At 33.5% G+C, this 21,454-nt stretch overlaps 1 protein-coding gene across 1 annotated transcript in view; it reads right to left on the bottom strand.

Moving 5' to 3' along the window:
* The window catches only part of LOC145679016 (fatty acid synthase-like), a 126,066-nt gene that overhangs the window by 48,707 nt on the left and 55,905 nt on the right, over positions 1–21,454 (bottom strand). The window contains exons 8-14 of the mRNA XM_081749617.1: positions 15,396–15,524; positions 14,070–14,300; positions 12,388–12,577; positions 10,292–10,521; positions 9,543–9,847; positions 8,058–8,202; positions 1,782–1,895 (exon numbers count right to left, since the gene is read on the bottom strand). Of these exons, the coding sequence (XP_081605743.1) occupies positions 1,782–1,895; positions 8,058–8,202; positions 9,543–9,847; positions 10,292–10,521; positions 12,388–12,577; positions 14,070–14,300; positions 15,396–15,524 (1,344 nt within the window). The remainder of the gene's footprint in view (positions 1–1,781; positions 1,896–8,057; positions 8,203–9,542; positions 9,848–10,291; positions 10,522–12,387; positions 12,578–14,069; positions 14,301–15,395; positions 15,525–21,454) is intronic.

A 21,454-nucleotide genomic window follows, 5' to 3' on the forward strand; every position in this document is an offset into this window, starting at 1 on the left:
ATTCCTTTAAGCAACAAACAGTACCAATTTTTAAGTCCTAGTAATAAACTTACGAAACATAACACCAACAGAATTTTACCTATTACAATTTATTATTTTTTTAACAGGTAACTACAAACATTTTATTTGGGACTGCGTTAAGAAGTGGATACTCAAGCGAATCTTCAAGCATGTCATGATCCTGGTGCTCACTATGTTCTAAGCCTTAACAATCCTTGATAATGGACATTCCATAAAGTAACATTATCTAAAATATTGTGTATTATTTCCTTACGAATACAAAATAGGTAAGTACTTAGTTTATATTAACTTCGATGATATTTAGTTATTTTAGAATGAGAGTGCTGTTTATATTTCATGATATTTTCGGTTTTCGGTTTTTTTTATTGAAAAATCAAACATCTGAAAATCGATTTTCAGTTTTGAAATCAAATATCTTTTATAAAAATCGAAATTGAATTTCGATTTTGAAATTAGTAAAACGGTTTCAAAACCGAACTATCACTGGCGATTTTGGTCATCTCTTTATTATAAAAATATCCTCACACAAATAAGGGCTCGAATTAGAAAGAATGGTATTCTCTTTTCATTCATTTCTTTAAAATTATCATTCTTCTAGTTTTCGAAACATTCTTTATATTACCAATGCTCGAAACGAGAAATGCTAAACGCCAACACCGGTAGCCTATATATTTTACATACGAATTTTCATGTGTACTGTCCAATTAAAGTTACTATTTGAATAATTGAATACAATGACACTTCCTTCTTTGTACATAATTGAACTACTTAAAATTATTTGGAATCATTTGGACAATATTAAAAGAGATGATGATACTCACAATTATGCTACGAGTGGAAAAACTAGTTTATCTACTGTGTGTCATAGAATATCCGCATATGGAAAAATCACATATCTATATGGGCCGTAAAACTGTATAATAGGCTATCGGGTATGTGAAAAAAACTCATAAAAAGAGTTCCTTTGTTAATTCAGTGAGCAAACTGCTGTTAAGTAACATATTTTGTACAGTAGATGAATATCTAAGCAACTCATTGTGCAACTTTGAAAATAATTAAATTCCTATTGTGTATATCAGATTTTAACCACAAATACATATGTACACATAGATACAGTAAGTCGAGACTCAAGCCAGGCCTCACGGAAGTGAGCCTCTTACCTATCTTTCACTGAAGGAACACGCATACCATGCATAATGTGGTGTAGAACATTAGTACTGTATGCCCACTTAGTAGCACAAATTAAATACGTTCAGGCATGTGAATGTATTATTTCTATTTCTGCACATTATTCCCACTAAATTTCATTGTTTTCTTTCATAAACACCTTAAATAACGTTCGCACAGTGAAGAAAGAAAACCACAAATCGAACTTGTTTTCTAAAACGGAAACCATAAATCGACTTTGGAAATCGAAAATTGTTTTGAAAACCAAAGACAAGAAATTGATTTTGAGAACCGATACCGAAAATCAGTTTTTAAAACCGAAAACTAGTTTCGAAAATCGATAACGAGCTTTCTGAAATTTCATTTTTTTTCCAAAATCGACTTGAACAGCATTAGTGCATACTTAACTATTTTAATACAATGTTATGAAAATGTATATAACTTCTTGACCTCTTGAGAATTTTGAGTATTGAGTATTATTAGCCTTCTTGTTATATAATTATAATTATAAATGATTGAAAGATGTACAACTGTGCTGTATTCTACATTAAGAAATTTTAACATTCCATTCTACTATAAGGAAAACTTATTACCAAATATCCTGTAGCGGGGAATAGAGTTCGACCGTCAATTACATGTCCCTCGTAGAATTTTTGATCCTTATTTCTTAGATTAATTTCATAGTCACATCCAGCACTTGATGTCTGCTAATGGGAGGAAAAACAAGCATATTAGTAGATTACCGCAGATACTATATTTAAATTATGACACATACATACATACATACACACACACACACACACACACACACACACACACACACGCATAGATGTATATGTTCCTGAGACGCATTTTAGAACACCAGGAATGCACAGTTCAAACGAAATTCGTACTACAGAATATGCAGGGCATGCAAATACACTGGCCATCATAGTAGGGGCAAATTGTTGTTGGTAAAGAACATGCTACTAATAGTATCATGATCATGCTCCAGTAATGCACCGAAAACTTCTGCACGGAAGACTCATTCAGGCTATATGATCGATAGCACAGCAATCATCAGTACAATTAGAACAATGTTTCTTTAGAGGAGTGCAAAAACACGTAACAATTAATTGTTGGAAACATATCTAAGTTCTCGAGTTCCTCTCGCATTATTTCCGCAGATCGCTGAGAATGTCTTCGATAGGCGCGGCAGATGAGTGAAAGGTAATGGTACATGACATTACAGAGCTCAAGATTACGATGAATTGAAAGTAATGGGTGGAGTATATTAGGGACTCTAAGAGGAAATCAAAAGACTTGAGCCACTGCTATGTATATTGTGCCACCCATAATTTCAGCTTGCTTTTGAGAGACTACAAGTAACATCCTTTTACAACTATCTTGAAAAACAACAATTCTTTTTCAGTTTCATTATTAAAAGATGGCAGATTCTAGATGAAGAGAATAGTTATAATGAAACCCCAATTCAAGACTATATCGAACAAGGTAAACTTCAACATAAAATATTTCATTACCTATTCGTTTCTGTGTTATGTACATATTTTAAGGACTCTAAAGAACATAATACAGTCCTCTAAATATTATGCTTAATACAAGGAAGCAACTTTCTTAACAAAGCAAATATTAACTCACGATTTCGTAATTCAACTGGTAAAACAACACACGATATGAACTATCAATATAGTCCTGAGAAAAATGTAGTCATATAATAGACACAGATATACAGTAGATGTTAAAAAAATTGTACTGAGTGAAGAACTGACTTCACATCAGAAACTTAAATAATCTTTTAGTTAAAAGCAAGAAAAAGAAACAGAAAGGAAAAAAGTTGAGAAAAAAATACAAGTATATAGAGAATCAAATGTTCTAACGCAAGAAAATGTATAATTAAAACTTCTTAAATTATATATTTGAGAATGAAAGAGTAAGTGATTCCGAGTAACTTTTCAAAAGTAATTAGCTTAGTTCTATTTAAAATTATTTGGCTTCTGTATTACCTCAATTAAGAATCAAGTTTCAGAACATAATGAAAATCACACACACAAAAAAAAATAATTGTTTACAATCTGTTAGAAGCTTGTAGTGCACTATCGGAATATTTCATCAAAATTCCCTTCGCAATTACTTATCGTCCATATTCTTCTTCTTCTTCTTCTTATTATTATTATTATTATTATTAACTTATTATTATTAATACTACTACTACTACTACTACTACTACTACTACTACTACTACTACATAATAATAATAATAATAATAATAATAATAACAATAGAATTAGCCGACTTAACGTTAATAATATAGCCGTCAACGTACGTAAGAAAGACACTTTACCTTGAGCAAATTGCATAGAAATGAAACATGCACCTAAATGATGCTGAGCACATTCTAAGCAAACCTGATAAAGTCCTCAAGAATATTCAATCTGAAAGGTCGTTAAATCCAATATGGCCGCCATTGGTGGTCATTTACGACAGACATAATAACAAACGGAGTAATTATGTGACTTTGTAACAAAATTACAGGCTCAACATCCCTGATAAAAGTTGTTCACCATTATGTGTCCTTTCGAATGAGGCATTGAACATATCTCTAATATACAGGGTTTCTCAAAAGTCCCCTGCTATAAGGTAACTGTGTTATTATCAGAGTTACAATAAAATGTAAGAGGGTAAACCGTCTCCAAATATGATGTTTTCAATCTAAAGTGAAGGATTTTTCAAATCGGACGAGCCGTTCGTGCTGTACACTCTTTATGCTCCCAATGTTAAATGAAAATGCAACGTTGTTATTTACCGGGAGGTCGATAAATTTTGTAAGAGTATGATGAATAGGGGCATGTTTGAAATAGCGGCTGGCCATCGACACGTTAACATAAAAGACAGTAAGTTCATTCACTTATGTTGTGGGTCCCGGTAAATGTCAACGTTGCATTTTCATTTAACACTGGACGTATAAAGAGTGTATAGCCCAAACGGCTCGTCCGATTTAAAAAAAAATCCTTCACTTTAGATTGAAAACATACTGTATTTGGAGACTATTTTCCCCTCTTACATTTTGTTGGTACTCTGATAACAACAGTGTTCCACTATGCCATTGGACTTTTGAGACACCCTGTACTTTATTCATTATCTACACATAGTAGGTCCTTTATGTTTCTTGTAAGTGTAAACGTAACTGTGTTTGTGGTTATTGTTTTCAAATGGCTGAATGGTTGAACACTGAACTGTAGCTGATGATTTTAGTCTTTTTTAATCTCCGAAGGAATGCCAAGAAATTCAGAAAGCGAGTGAATTATGTGCAGTTGCACTGACAGCCAAACCTCGAAAAAAGTACAAGAATACCGAAGGAAGTATGTGAATGTCAGTCAAATCAAGAAGAATACGCGATCTAGAATACCGTTCGATGAAGAGACATCTGCAAGTATTCTGCGTTCAAATTCGCCAGTATTTCATTTTGCTTTTAACTCTTTGTTTTGTGGTGAGCCTGATAAATATGACGGTAAGTGGAAGAATCACTATCTATTTCCACTAAAAGCTACTACTTTTCAAGAAACAATAGAACGCAATGATGATTGGGTCATGATTGTAAAAAGTTGTATTGAATATGCCAGAGATTTGTTTGCAAAAGACGTACTGTATCACACTATTTGCAGAGTAAATTTTAGAACAGGAAAGATGATTCCAGGAAAGACGAGGAAGCGGATGTCATCAGGTGAATACAAACCGAAGAAAACGGCAAGTCCATGAAGACTGAAAGAGATGCTTTCTTGCGGGTAGTTGAGTATTTGGGGATGCACAATGATAGCAGGTTACCATATGTGATTTATTAAATGTTATAGAACAGGAGCTGTGCTATTTAGAAGAGCAAACGTACTCTGTCAGATACATGAAAGCTAGACTATTAGAATTACTTGCGGAGGGAATTACTATAACTGAAATAAATGGTGAGGTAGAGTTGTTAGTTTCAAAGAGTCATCTGCTAGGATCCTTCAAGACTTTTATGAGGAGAACATCATAAAAGATACTACATCTCAGAATATGAAACGCAATACCAGTGACGGTACAGGGTGTCCAATAGAAAGCGGAAACAAAAAACGTGGTGCATCTGCAGGCCCAAACCAACATGTAGCGGAGCGTGCATCACTTTTGGTCGAGCTAACTGGATTATACATTGACCCAAGGAAGCTATTTTTGTTTCAGTGTGTGCCACTGTAGCGATCTCTTTTAGAAGTACTCTTAACACCTCAGGAAAAATGACAGCACTTTCAAAATTTTACTAGTCAGTGGAAGGGTAGTACTATTTTGATGTTTCCATGAACTTTATTGCACACTTTTATTAACATTGCTGTAGTTTGCACTAATTTCAACTCTGCTCCTCCACAGTACTTTTTCTGATGTTCTCCTCATAAAAGTCTTGAAGGAATCTAGCAGATGTCTCTTTGAAAGTAACAACTCTACTTTACCATTTATTTCAGTTATAGTAATTCCTTCCTTGTTACCATCGTTCATCCCCAAATACTCAACTACTCGCAAGAAAGCATTATCTCTTTCAGTCTGCTTGGGCCTGCCTTTTTCTTCGGTTCGTATTCACCTGATGACATCCGCTTCCTCGTCTTTCCTAGAATCATCTATGCTATTCTAAAATTTACTCTGCAAATAGTGAGGTACACTGCGTCTTTCGCAAACAAATCTCTGGCATACTCAATTCAACTTTTTACAGTCATAACCCAGTCATCACTTATCAGGCTCACCACAAAACAAACAGTTAATAGCAAAATGAAATACTGGCGAATTTGAACGCAGAATACTTGCAGATGTCTCTTCATCGAACGGTATTCTAGATCGCGTATTCTTCTTGATTTGACTGACATTCACATACTTCCTTCGGTATTCTTGTACTTTTTTCGAGGTTTGGCTGTCAGTGCAACTGCACATAATTTACTCGCTGTCAGAATTCCTTGGCATTCCTTCGGAGATTAAAAAAGACTAAAATCATCAGCTACAGTTCAGTATTCAACCATTCAGCCATTTGAAAACAATAACCACAAACACAGTTACGTTTACACTTACAAGAAACATAAAGGACCTACTATGTGTAGATAATGAATAAAGTACAGGGTGTCTCAAAAGTTTAATGGCATAGTGGAACACTGTTGTTAACAGAGTTACAACAAAATGTAAGAGGGAAAATAGTCTCCAAATACAGTATGTTTTTAATCTAAAGTGAAGGATTTTTTTAAATTGGAAGAGCCGTTTGGGCTATACACTCTTTATACGTCCAGTGTTAAATGAAAATGCAACGTTGACATTTACCGGGACCCACAACATAAGTGAATGAAGTTACTGTCTTTTACGCTAACGCGACGATGGCCAGCCGCTATTTCAAACATGCCCCTATTCATTATACCCTTACAGAATTTATCCACTTCCCGGTAAATGGTAACATTGCATTTTCATTTAACATTTGGCGCATAAAGAACGTACAGCACGAACGGCTCGTCCGATTTGAAAAATCCTTCACTTTAGATTGAAAACATCATATTTGGAGACGGTTTACCCTCTTACATTTTGTTGTCACTCTGATAATAACACAGTTTCCTTATATCAGGGGATTTTTGAGAACGCCTGTATATTAGAGATATGTTCAATGCCTCATTCAAAAGGACACATAATGGTGAACAACTTTTATCAGGGATATTGAGCCTGAATTTTGTTACAAAGTCACGTAATTACTCCGTTTGTTTTGATGTCTGTCGTAAATGACCACCAACGGCAGCCATATTGGATTTAACAACCTTCCAGATTGAATATTCTTGAGGACTTTTTCAGGCTTGCTTAGAATGTGCTTAGCATCATTTAGGCACATGTTTCATTTCTATTGCAATTTGTTCAAGGTCAAACCTTATCTTTACTGGACTAACATATCACATAATTATTTCATATGTATGTTGTCTTGTGGGTTGAACTTGAATTCTTTTTCTAACTCTCACTGCAACAGTGGCTTTATAAGAAAGGTTTATAATCTTCTTCAGTTAACCAGGAATGTTAACCTCCAGTTCGAATTATTAAAATCTCGTAGTGTAATCGAAATAAAATTATTTACTACTTACTACAAAGATTATTTAAGGATTATACACTAATTTCAATCACATAAACACTGTATTTCATAATAATTGTCAATTGTTTTACAGCAATGCGATATATGTCTATATTATACGACGTCTTGTTGAGTTATATATTAATAATATATGTAATTAAGTACATGGTAACAAAACTGTTTCCTTCGTAACTGGATTTTTGTCATAACAACGAGTAAACAAATCTTTGTACCTAGCGACGGAAAAATAAACATTCACAAATCGACAGCATTCATGACAAATTATAATATTTTTCTTCTTATTCTAATATGTAGTTAGTGTTAGTTAAAATAGCATTTTTGCCCTAAATACTAACTAAAATAAACAAAATGGTATCTTTGTAGGCTTTTCTCGAAAACAAAACTGAGAGCAACGTGTGCAGTTCAGTAATGCAAGAGAGTTTGTCTTCTCTCTATGTCAATATTAACTGATACAAAACGACTACACTAAATTGTATTGAATAGTGGAAAATTCCACTTAGAAGAATGTTGCAAGAGAAGTGTAAATCAACATTTAAAATTAACACTAACGGTGAGTTAGAAATGTATGTTTAATAATTTACACTATTTCTATTATTATTATTGTCATTATTAGTGAATACAAAGACGATTTTTTTATTTACGGAAAGCTTTGCTGAAATCTGTTAAATTAGAACTTATCCTTAATGAGAATGCAGTTACTTACGGACAAAAGCATAATCAATCAATAAAAAAGAATATTTACCTTAAAGTCTACGCTTGGAACGTAATAATTTTGAACATGATCCCATTCAATGATGGGAGCTATCATAGGCGTTCCTCTACCTACTGGGAACGTCACATGATTATATAATTTTGAAGTTTGAGGCTGAAGACCTGCAATGTACAGCCTGAATGGGTAAACAAGAGAGAAAACTAATGTTAAACATTGAAGATACAGAAATACCTACTTTCCGTTAATGTATTGATTTGTTATTTTACAAGAAAATACCCAAATTTAGCTTTTAATCTAGTTTACAATATCTACTGCTCTGTTAACATTTCCAGTGATATCTTTATCATTTTTAGCTTCACAAATTAAGGCAAATGGATCTTTTAAATTCTACCTGACATCTCATTTCTTGATCTATTATATTAAAGTCACCAACATATGGATCTCATTTAAGAGAAGCATTCTTAAGCATTCTGATACTTTTATATGTAAAATTAAAATATTTTTCACAGTTTTGCCACTTTTACAAAAAAAATATAAATCATTTTTTTCTTTTGATATTTTGTAAAAATATTTTTGTAATACTATACTGTATTTTATAATTTAGTTACACTATCTCTAAATTTACACATATATATATACTTGCGTACATCTGGAATTTCAATATACTATTGTAATCTGTCCTATATTTATTGTGCTTTATTTCTTTTCTATTTCAATAAAATTTTCAATTTCAATAGAAAATTATATTTAATAGTACTAGTAATTTATATTTGAAATCAATATCTAAGCTCAAGTTCTCATGAGTAAGTAATACAGCACATATACAGGGTGTTACATAAACTTAATAGAATATTTTGGGAACAGATTTCTTACATCAAAATAAGAAAAAAGTTCATATGGATCGGTGCATAGTTTCGGAGATATAGGGTGTCGAAAACGTGAAATAAGTGAACTTTAAAAGTTCATAGTTCCACTATTATGGGACTTATCGTAGTCAGATCAAGACATCACTGAGCATCTGAAATGTGAACTATCCAAACATAGTACATGTTTAAGAATGCTACAGTATTTGCACATCAGTTATTAGAGAAATGGGTGGAGAGTGATCAAGTACTCCAAAACAGCCTGTTTAAAAAAGATTGTCCAAGTACCGGAGCTTCTGAAAGATAGATATTTGGATAGTTCACACACTAGTTCGTCAGTGATGTCTTGATCCGACTACGATAGGTCCCATAGTAGTGGAGCTATGAACTTTTAGAATTCATTTATTTCACGTTTAGGGCAATCTATAACTCCGAAACCATCCACTTTTGAGCATAGGTCCATACGAACTTTTTTTCTTATTTTGATGTAAGGAATCTGTTTCCAAAATATTGTGACGCATTTATGTAACACCCTGTATATATATAATCGAATATATCTCCAAAATGGAAAAACATGAATTTGAATTTCATTCTACATTATAAACAAAAAAATTTACTCTAAATACTAATTGTGAAGAACTATAATACTTACTTTCCAATGCTTGAGAGCAAGTATTCTACATTATTTGGATGTTGGCGCACGCAGAGGCTTACTTTTAAACAATCTTGTGAAAGTGATCTTTTGAGAATAGCTTGCATGAGGCCATGTGGGGCTATTTCAATTGTAATAGCGTTAGGAGGAATATACTTTGTAGCCTCGTAGAAGAGTACAGGAGAGCATGCATTATTGACAAAGTAATCAGCAGAACACAGCTGTGCATGTGGAGAGTCCCATTGATCTTCACGTACAGAAGAACTTATCCATTTAGACGTTCTTTGACGAGGTGTCTTTATTACCTATTATGGAAATAACAAAAAAAAAAAAAAAAAAGTGAAATGAAGATGCCAAACGAATGAAAAGCACTGAAATGTTAAAGACTTAATATTCACTAAACAACGTTTTCTGACGAAAGTTATTTTATCATATATGTACGTGTATACACTTGTAATTTCATCCATTTGAGTTTGGAACTATTACTTAAATAATTATTACTTTTCTGACCACATTTATTTACATTAGAATAAGTCGTAAGTTTTAATAACTTAATGTTATCTTCACCAGACGTTAAGTTATTAGTGAAAAATAACGTTGTTATGGAAACTGTTACGACTTACTTTAATTTTATTAAATAAGTATATACTCTGATCAGAAAAAGTATTAGTTATTTTTATGTATACACTTATATGTTAATCACGAGACTGATTTAGTTTTGAAGGTATCAGTTACGAACTTGTTCTTACCTCATTTAAATATGATCTCCATAGTTCTGCTGAATGTGCTATGTAACGACTATGATGTGCCATTTGATTTGAATTCACTATCCTGGCAAAAATTCCTTGTTCACGCAGATTGTTAACAAAGGTCTCAATACTATTTTCTGGGCCTGAGATTGTACAGTTATCAGGCCCATTGTGACAAGCTATATCAAGATCCGGAGGACATAGATCCTTCAATTCCTCAAAAGACAAACCTAAAAATCAGTAAATGATTAATTTTATTGTATTAAGTTTTAAGACATTAAGTGATGTGTACGTTAAACATGAAATTGTTTTTGATCACAGTACGTTTGAAAAAGTGAAATGACTATTCGGCCTACTATGGCAGAAGGGCAGACCGGATAAGAAAAATAAGCCGGTTTTTATCCAAAAGTTCTATAATTACTTACTTTCTGCTCCACCTATACTATCAAGAACACGTTTTATTATATCAAGACCCACTGTTATTCATATTTTATGACTCCTAATACAGATCAGTACTTCATAAATATTTCTTACGTACTATACCACATGTTTTAGAAATTAATCAAAGTAAAAGGAAGTACAAGAATAAAAAATATTCTTTAGCAGGAAACATAAAATATGTACTCTATCACATGTTTTAGGAATTAATCAGAGCAAAAGGAAGTGCAAGAATAAAAATATTCTTTAGCAGGAAACATAAAATATGTATCCTACCACATGTTTTAGGAATTAATTAAAGCAAAAGGAAGTACAAGAATAAAAATGTTCTTTAACAGGAAACATAAACTTTGTACTGTACCACATGTTTTAAGGATTAATCAAAGTGAAAGGAAGTACAAAAATAAAAGCGTTCTTTAGCTGAAAACATAAAATGATGTACACTGTACAGTGTAGATACGTTAAATTTTAAAATAAACAAAACATTAACGTGAAATGTAGGCCTGTTTATAAAAATAATATATTAAAATTATTTTACTGTGCATTGATGGATGATTACACAAATGTGAAAGGGTAAGCCTAAGAGAAAAAGAATTAAAACTGTTTTTAAGTTTCTGAAGAAGTTCTTGATAGATAACTGGTTCTCTTTTGCAGAGTCGCAGTATTATGAGAAGTCATTAGAAGTCAAACAGGGCGTTCAAAAATATTCTTCAATTTATTACGGAGTTTTCGTAAAGTAGGCTATAGTACAGAGGCGGATAGTCGAGAACCTACTTATACTAAGCAATCAAGAATAGAAGCATATTTTTATAAAACATCTTACTTCTTCAGAAATCAAACAAACAAACCTGCATTCAATAAATTGCACAAATACCTCCTTAGATGATGGACCGAACTTTTCCACAGTCATTGGGGGAGGTTTATGATTCGTCTGTTGTCACAACAAATTCCAAGCTCTGACTAGCTAGGTGGTGCTCGTCCGTGCTAGGTGGTTCTGCGATATTCCTTGGCGTTAACGCATGCACACTCGCCTTACGGTCAATCTTTAGCCTCAATTTGTGATGGACTGCACGATTCACCATTGATTACGCCACATGTAATTGTTGGCCGCAAAATGCTGTGGGTAAATATTCTCTCAAGCCGCCATATCCCGGATCTTCTTTAGCACAGGACCACTCTTTGGATGCGATTTTGTTGGTTATGTAGAGTATGGAAGAAGATATTGTGTATATACATAACGTTTAATTATAACAAAACAGTTCCGTTATTGTTCTACTACGAGCGAAATGCTAAAGTTTGGATTTGAAAGAGTCATGACGTACTCTTAATGTAAGCGATCTTTTTGGCGGCATTTTGCATTATAGAACTGCTGAGAGACTGATACACTATGCATAATATTTTGTAGCTTTATCAAACCTAGTTTGATAGATACAGTATTATTGTTTACAAATTATTCAGATGGATATGAAAGCTTCTATGAAAATGAAATTTCGACCAGAAAATCTGTAGTAATTTTGGTAAAAGTTTCAGTTCCTAAGTTAATATCAACCGAAAAATTATAATTCACCAGACACTTATTTTTTTCTAACACAATAATTTATATCTTTGGCAAGCAAAAATAATCTTACATTTTACTAAGGAAGATCTTTATAACTTACCTACAGATGCCATTGCACCTTTGAAAGAGTTGAAACCTAAGCCAATGCAACCCCTGTGGTATGCTGCTAACATTAGTTCCTCAATAGTAAGGCACCCATCAGCGTATGCACATCCAAATTCTCCAGCGGAATGACCTATCATACCATCTGGCTGAATTCCAAGGTATCTCAGTAGATCTACTAATCCTGCCTACAAATAATGAACAGAAATATCACATGAAGATATATATGTATATATAGTGTATTTTCAAGAGACCAAGTATAAAAAAGAAAAAAAAAACATCTTCTAACAAACATGTATTAAGAAAAGCATAGTTTTAAAGCTAAAAGTTACCAAAAATGTGTTTAAAAAAGGCTTTTTGAAGCGTGTAAATCGAAAACTACGAAATTTTATTGAAAAAGTTCAAAAAAGGAAAACACTAATACATATAAATCTCTAATATACAGATGTCAGTATATTGCGCTATTTGAACAAGAAATTTTCGGAGGTAAGTTTGGCTATCGGAGGGATATCTAGTACTGAATCAATCTACTTCAACAAAATTAGCTGCGCAAGCAGTGCCGGATTTACATATAAGCAAGACAAGCTATAGCTTAGGGCCCCCAAAATTAAAGGAAACAACTGGATATACATTTCTAAAATATAAGAAAAATAATAAATAAAATAAAATATCCATAGATATAGCAATGGTGCTTCGTGTTGTGTAGACTCCTATGATGCAAGTAATAGGGCCCGTTTTGATAGCCTGCTTCCTAAAATACAACTAGTTTCCTCATTTCTGTATATTGTAATGTCCCACGTGATGTAGTGTATAAACAATTCCACAAGCCAGTGTTTACAAACACCATCACGTGGTCTGGCAAGAGGATTTCACACCAGATGGATCTACATTCACTTGCAGACGACGGCTTCTAGCCCCTCCCACGGAGCAGCAGCGCCACCGCTACCCAAGGAACCCTTTAAATTGGCTGGACGACGGCAATTCTGTACCAGTTTTCTGGTGACCCTACTGTTTGTCACGGAACATTAGGAGTAACCTAACCTCAGGCCTCTAGTCTGCTACGGAACTACGCCTATCCTATCTTCTAACTTAGCCTGCTACGGGGCTCTGTCTGGGAATCCTAACCGCAGCCGCTTAGCCTGCTACGGGGCTCTGTTGGCCACTTAACCCTCCTCTGCTTGCTACGGAGCATTGGGTCCTTAACTCCACTTCGCTTAGCCTGCTACGGGGCTCTGTAGAGATCCTGTCTGCGACCTTACGGTCAAAGATTACCTATAACTAACCTTGTATACTAAAGAGATTATTTATACAGTATTTTGTAAAAATACTTTTATAGTGAGAAAGTTTTATAATAAAAACCGATAGTGGGAGTCGATTCCGGACACACTATTTATTAACGCTCTACCTATACCCATACGGGACAAAGTTTTACAATATAGGATGCCTTACATTGATCTTGATACTTAAAGGGCCCCATTACCCTTAATAGCTTAGGAACCCATTGAATCCAACTTTGTGCGCAAGTACCATAAGGTTTACTATATTCTAATCCCGCTTTAGGGAACGAGGTCCCATCATTTTCGAAGCTGTTTATACAATATTTATAAGTAGATGGTGAGAGAATATAAATACATTACTTTCAAATTTTAAAAAGTTAAATGAGTGGGAAGCTACTCTTACCTCAACTGCAAGAATTCCTATAAAGACGTTCATAAAATTGTCGCATATCGATTCATCCTTGGTTGATAAGATGTGATAAATATCCAAACCTTTGGGCTTCAATACTTCGTCACATTTCTTTATTGTATTCGCAAACACTTCAAACTTCAAGAGATCACTTCCCATTCCAGGCCACTGACTTCCTATGCCAGAGAAAATAAACCAAACTGGTCTTGATTTTCCTGAAAAATACTGAAGTAAATTTATATTTGAAAATTAGATTTTTTTTTAAAAAACAAGCATTGTTTTAGTGAATTTCATTATTATTGACAATTGAACCAATTATTGGGGAAATGAATTACAAAGAAAATCACAGTGCATTTTAGTATCTAGTCATGAGATTATTTTAATATCAAACATTAGAATGGATTAGGAATTAGATTTCTGGGCTTTCGGCATCAATGACCATATTAGAACGTCCCGTATGAGGGATGACATCCCTCGGCGAGCACATTATCCGAGGAAAGGGAAGGAAGAAAGGATTGGGGAACAAAGGAAGCGGCCCGGGACCTATATGTTAGGTACCGTCCCGACATTTGACTCGTGGGAAGGAGGAACACCTAACTCAGGATGGCTGGGCTGAAAAAAAAACTTTCACAGTTTCTAAATCGAGTGTCTTCATCGCGAATCGAACCCGGGTCCGCCCGCACCAAAGGCAAGAACATCTGCGACTACGCTTCGCGGGTCCACTTTTATTGGAATGGTTTATGATGTTTTATCGGTTTTTATTTTCCTTTATACCCATTTCACTCACGTTTCGGAAAGCTACAAACACTTTTCTTGTCGGAGCTTCAACGGCGATAGCTTTCATGATTTCGAAAAATAAGGGAAATAACCATAATAGAAATAAAACACCAAGATCAATTTAAATTGACTCAAACTTATTCAACGAAATCTTTACTAAGTATATGCAATTTCTATTGTACAAATTAGAATCTATAAACAGAGTTTCAAATTAAAATAATATTACTTGAATGTTTTTCAAAATTCTTAATCTCACTAATTAAAATCAAACTCAAGACATTTATTAATGAATTTGAAGAAAGTGCAATGAAAAATGTAATTCATTTTTTAAGCCTTATTACAGGCGTATGTTTCAGACTTACTACACATACATTTAGCTGACAAAGTGTCAATTATGTTACACATCATTATTTCACATTTTTAAATACAAGTATAGAAAGTATACTCTAGGTGGTAGATATGTTCTCATATTTTACTTACATGTTTCCTGCCTTTATTATTTTCTGTCTAAAGCTGACAACAAAAAGGATACTTGGAAGTTACCTGTACATCTCTTAGAGATTTCTCTCCTCCGAGCACTGTATATGCTCTATACAAATGACCTGGAATGTTTTCAGCATAAACTTCACTTAACAGTTTGTTGAATTCATCGTCTAAAGGCATATCTTCGACCTGACAGAAGAAAATATAAGAATATATAAGATAAATTGCTTACCAGTTAATTTTCGTAAACGAATGAGTAAGTTTGTTATTGTGGGGAATGCACACGTCTGCAAGTACTTAAGACTAATTCAGTTTAGATTATCAGTTTATTTTTGTGGAAAACACTCCCATTCGTCTCAAAATGAAAACTAAAGTCGTTTTAAAAGAAGTTCCTTTATAGGTATATGCATCCTTCTTCACCTGAATTTAAATGATTTAAAGCAACCTGTCTTGGAGGAAGACCTCCATGCACTGGACTTCTTGTATATTGCTTCTTTACCTAATTGTATCGAAGGTTTACTTACAGGATATTTAAAGGCTTACACAAACTGTAGGCCATTCTGGTAACTTCGACTCTGGTTGTCAGTTAACTTTACTTCTGTTCAAAATGCAGATTATAACGTTGCTTCTGATCAGTTTGTCGCTATTGACATTTCTGACCGTTCTCACCTTTTGTTTATTTTTTGGTCAGTTTACATATTTTTGTTTTGGCCTTTCACTTATATAAGTTTCTTGTTTACGTTTATATTTATGAGATTGTCACTTTCAGTTTTCTGATTTCACTTCCTTGAAAGTGAATTTACTTGTTTATAGAAACTTAGCTTGTTTCTTTTTTATTTTCAATTTAAATAATTAATACACATAGGTGTATTTTTTGAGAATTATATTACATAATGAACAAGGACTGAAGGGAAACACTGTTCACTTTTATTGAATTATGTATATTTTGAATTATCTTTAGCTATCATCATAATACACTTTTATTCTAATATTTATTTTAATTATATTTTAATTGTTTTCGGAAGATACTTATGTTACAATGCTTTTCTCAACTCTGTACATATAATTCGTAATATACCAACAATAAATATTCCGTAATTGTCCTACAATAATTAGTAATATATCAACAAGGGTAACAAATTTACTCCATACTATATTTCTTGATCCAAACTAAACAATAATCAGAATATTATTAAATATTTGTGTTCGATTCTTGTTACAATCAACAAAATAGAAAATATTCACTTTTCTTCTAAAGTATTCTTATTAATTTTTGTTAGAAAAATAGATGTTGAGATAACTGAGTTACCCTGCTTTGCAAAAGTAGGATTAAACCTTGTAATACTGCTCAACGATCACATCTTACTAAAATAATGAAATTAATAATTACCTTTTACAGTGCCCTGTTTTTCTATATACCTATATTTAGTTTTCACTGATCGGTACCGTCACCTTCTTCTAAACTTTAAGCTATTAATGGATTTGGACAAGTGAGATAATATTGGGTATCTCACAAGAAATCAGGAAACGTATTTTATACGCTTGTTTTTTTTTTTTTTTTACCAAGATACAGAAGAAAGAAGAAACCAGTAAACTAGGTTGTGTACAGATATGAAATGTGCACGCAAATGTTCCACGACGTAAATTAACCGGGTAATTAATGGGCGTAGCAACAGGACGGACAAAGGGACATATAGCCAGGGAGACTGGGTGACCCGGAGTCAATACTTCTGACTTTATTGAACCTAACGATTGGCCATCAGAAAGTCCATATATTAACATATTGGATTTTTGCATATGCGATCTACTGTTACATGAAGTTTCAGTACAGAGAAGAGAAATCACAGACATCACCTACTTAAAAAGTATGTCGACAGAATCTTGGAAACATATTCCCTTGAAACTATCCAGAATGGCACTGCAAGTTGGTTACGACATGTAGCAGCCCATGGAAAGCATTTTGAACATTGATTTGAATATGGGACAATGTAACATAGGTACTGTTATATTTGTTTTGCTTCGCATTATCATGTTATTCTTTATTTTATTTATTTCTTCTTATGTTTACTGCTGGTATATTATTTTATTTCTTCATCATATACTGTGGCTATACATATTATGCTGTGTTTATGAATTATGATGTGATTACGAATATTTATGTTATATTAAATAATTGTACAATGTGATAGCCTATGTGTATATTGTGATATATTGAATGTCTGTAAGTCTATATATTACTAAATACTTAGTTATAATGCCTATTATAATTGGTAGCTTATGCTCTGTTATAGGTGATAGATAATAAATAAATATCAAATGAGCTGAAACAAATTTCCTGTTTTTTGTGGGGCACCATATGCAACAAACTGTAAATTCTAGAAGAAATACCTAATTCAACATATTAAATAACAACTAACGACCCTATTCTCTCATCTCTCTCTCTCTCTCTCTCTCTCTCTCTCTCTCTCTCTCTCTCTCTCTCTCTCTATATATATATATATATATATATATATATATATATATATATATATATATATATATATATATATATATATATATATATATATATATAAAATATCACTAACTGAATGACTACTATAATTTGCGTCTTTCGTTCTCTTCTTTACGACTTCAAAGTGTTTCCAACTTTTAATATTTTCCAATGTTAAACCAAAAAAATACTTACTAAACAAATCACAATGATATAATTTGTGCTTATTAGAGCTGGTAATTGTAGCATTAAATGACTATTAACTATTTTTTTAGTCTTTGAATTGAAAGTTTTGTTTATGCTCTTTTATAAACTTATCGCATGTTCCCATATCTCACTTAGGTTAAAAGACGATTTATATGAATGAGCATGATTTGTAAATAAAATGGAATGAAAGAGTCTTTCCTAGTAAGACAGTGAAATCGGCCCTTGATCCAAATTCGGGTCGTTACAGACCCAAAAGGTTATCCTTGACCTAAAACTACCTTAAAACAAAATTTGTCCCCCTACCCGCTCCTCTTACCGAATTATCGTATCATACATTCTCAAAATTGAATACGTATTTTTTAATTTTGGTGGTGGTTGTCGAAATATCTTGAAAATTTTACAGATTGTAGATACCACCTAGGTGTAAATGTACATTTTTTCAAAACCACATTTACTTTTTTTTTTCAAATTTCAAAAATTTCAAAATTGTTGAAAATTTCAAAAAAATGTAGAGAAATTTTTGGGGAGGACCTGACTTTTGGTTAAAAATTTTTTATACCCTTATGTACAACGTATATTTTTTCGGGGCCTAAAAGTGATGATAACGTTGTGAAAAACGAAATAAAACTGAAAAGAAGCATGTCTTTTGCACAGTTTTCCCACCATTTCAGAGCCTTCAAGCTGAGGGCCTCTTCAAACAATCCTTTGCCAAAGTTCACAATTTTCCTTTCTGTTGCGTTCCTTCCCCTTCTGTCATTCTTCGATTGCTTCGATTGTGTCCATTTCGGAACAAAAACACCAAATATATCTCTCTAACAGTGCTTCCACTTCAACCGACTCATGTACAACAAACTTATACACACCTCGTGTCGCCTCCTTGTATCTACCAGTGCTTGCTTCACTGGCTGCACACAGTGGTGCTCTGTGTTAACTGCATCAGGAAACGGCAATTTGCTTCCGATGAATAAAGTTTTCCCGTAACTGACGTTTCGAACACGCATTAGAGGCAGCGGAGAAACAAGGCATGCCTTCTATTTCTATGTTTTACCTGGAATTGAAGTAACTCCACATACCTTGTTATTGTAGACGGATCAGCAATTATTACGATAACTATCGGATAACAAAAGACGCGTTTTGTTTCAGATATTCTGTGTACCATATTTACTCATTTACTTTCCTTGTTTTGATTTTTCTTGGTGATGTAAGCTGTATTTCGTAGTTGTTTTGTTTCTTCATTTACGAGTATGTACACCTTATTCCAGAAAGGTTAAGTGCATTGATTATGGCTGTTTTGAGGCAAAACTTTTGTAAGTCCAACTTCGGGTATCTTCGTAAACAGTTAACCAAAGATCCCAGGTTCGAGGTCATCCAACGTTCGAAATCGGGAAAAGTGTGCAGATGTATTTTTTCTTCTTTTAGGTTTGATACGACATGTGAAAATGTTATTAAGTGTAGAAAAAGTAACGTTGATTGAAATACTTAATGATACAATATTTCGAAAATATGTATACATATGAGCACATGCTGGCTTTGTCATTTCTGTTTCTTTTGCGAATTTTCGAATGCCATCCAGTGCGATATACTTGTCCATTTGAAACTTTTCCGTTGACCCTTGCTTCCCGGGATCACTCACTTATCACGAGAACCTCAAACAGTGAGCCTTCGTGGTACATGCACTACGTGATAGAAATTCTCAACTCCGAATTATTTCTAAACAAATGACCTAAAGTTTGACTTGTCATCATTTGTGACCCTTTTGGAGTATCATTATGGGATAAACGTTACCATTCGTTATTTCTTAAGAGCTTTAGAATGCCGCCCAATTTGACATACCTTTTCATTTGAAAGTTTTCGCTGTCTTTCTTTTATTGGAAATGTTCTTTTATGTATGGAATTATAAATGACAAAGCCAGTATATGTTCACATGTATACATAGTTTCGAAATATTAAATCGTTAACTTTTTCAATCAATTTTACTTCTTTTCTACACTTAAACATTTCAACATGTCTTATTATACTTAAAAGAAAAATACATCTGTACAATTTCCGCCGATTGCAAAAGTTGACTTGGGGGCTCGAACTTGATACCGTTTCCGAAGATACCCGAAGTTGAACTCAGAAAAGCTTACCTCAAAACAGCCATAATCAATGGTCTGAAACTTTTTGGAATAAGGTGTAGATACCTGTAAATGAAGAAACGAAATACAGCTTTCATCACTAAAGAAAAATCAAAACAAAGAAAGTAAATTGATAAATAACGTACACAGAATCTGAAAGAAAACGTGTCTTTTATTATCCGACAGTTATCCAAATAATTGCTGGTTCCTCTACAATAACAATGAACGTGGAGTTATTTCGATTTCAGATAAAACATAGAAGTAGAAGGCGTGCATGTTTTTCCGTTGTCTCTAGTGCGTATTCGAAACGTCAGTTGTAGGAAAATATTATTCATCGTAGCAAATCGCCGTTTCCCGATGCATGCATAACAGAGAAGCAACCAGTGAAGCACTGGTAGATACGAGGAGACTATGCGAGGTATGCGTAACTTTGGTGTGCAAAAGTCGGTTGAAGTGGAAGCATTGTTACGGAGATACATTTGGTGTTTCTGTTCCGAAATGGACAAAATCGGAAGTAGCCGAAGAACGACAGAACGGGAAGGGACGCAACTGAAAGGAAAATTGTGAACTCTGGCAAAGGGTTGTTTGAAGAGGGCCTCACCTTGAAGGCCCTAAAATAGTGGGAAAACTGTGCGAAAAATACGTTTGTTTTCAGTTTTATTTCGTTTTTGACAATGCTGCCATCACTTTCAGGCCCCGAAAACATATATGTTGTACCTAAGGGTGTAACAAAATTTTTAACCAAAAATCAGCGACATGCCCCCATTTTTCTACAATTGTTTGAAATTTTCAACATGCAAAAAACAAACAAAATGTGCATCAATGGTTTTGATAAAATGTACATTTCCACCTAGGTAATATCTACAATCTGTGAAATTTTCAAAATATTTCGGCAACCTTTACCAAAATTTAAAAAATATTCATACGATACGATTCGATAATTCGGTAAGGGGAGGGGGTAGGGGATCAAATTTTGTTTTAAGGTAGTCTTAGGTCAAGGACTTTTGGGTCAGTAAGGACCCAATTTGGATGAAGAGTCGATTTCACTATCTTACTAGGCAAGACCCTTTCTATTTTTACCTCTCACGGTATGTTAAAGTAGACGGTCCTTTAGGATAAAGGAGACGGATGAAAGAATAGATGAAATTAGAATAAAGGTGAATGATTATGAAAGAATTGGTGAAGTTAGAATAAAGGTGAATGATTATGAAGGAATTGGTGGAATTAGAATAAAGGTGAATGATTATGAAGGAATTGATGGAATTAGAATAAAGGTGAATAATTATGAAAGAATTGGTGGAATT

This window comes from Thermobia domestica, chromosome 2, assembly GCF_964235325.1.
Source record: "Thermobia domestica chromosome 2, izTheDome1.hap1.1, whole genome shotgun sequence".
Classification (NCBI taxonomy): domain Eukaryota; kingdom Metazoa; phylum Arthropoda; class Insecta; order Zygentoma; family Lepismatidae; genus Thermobia; species Thermobia domestica.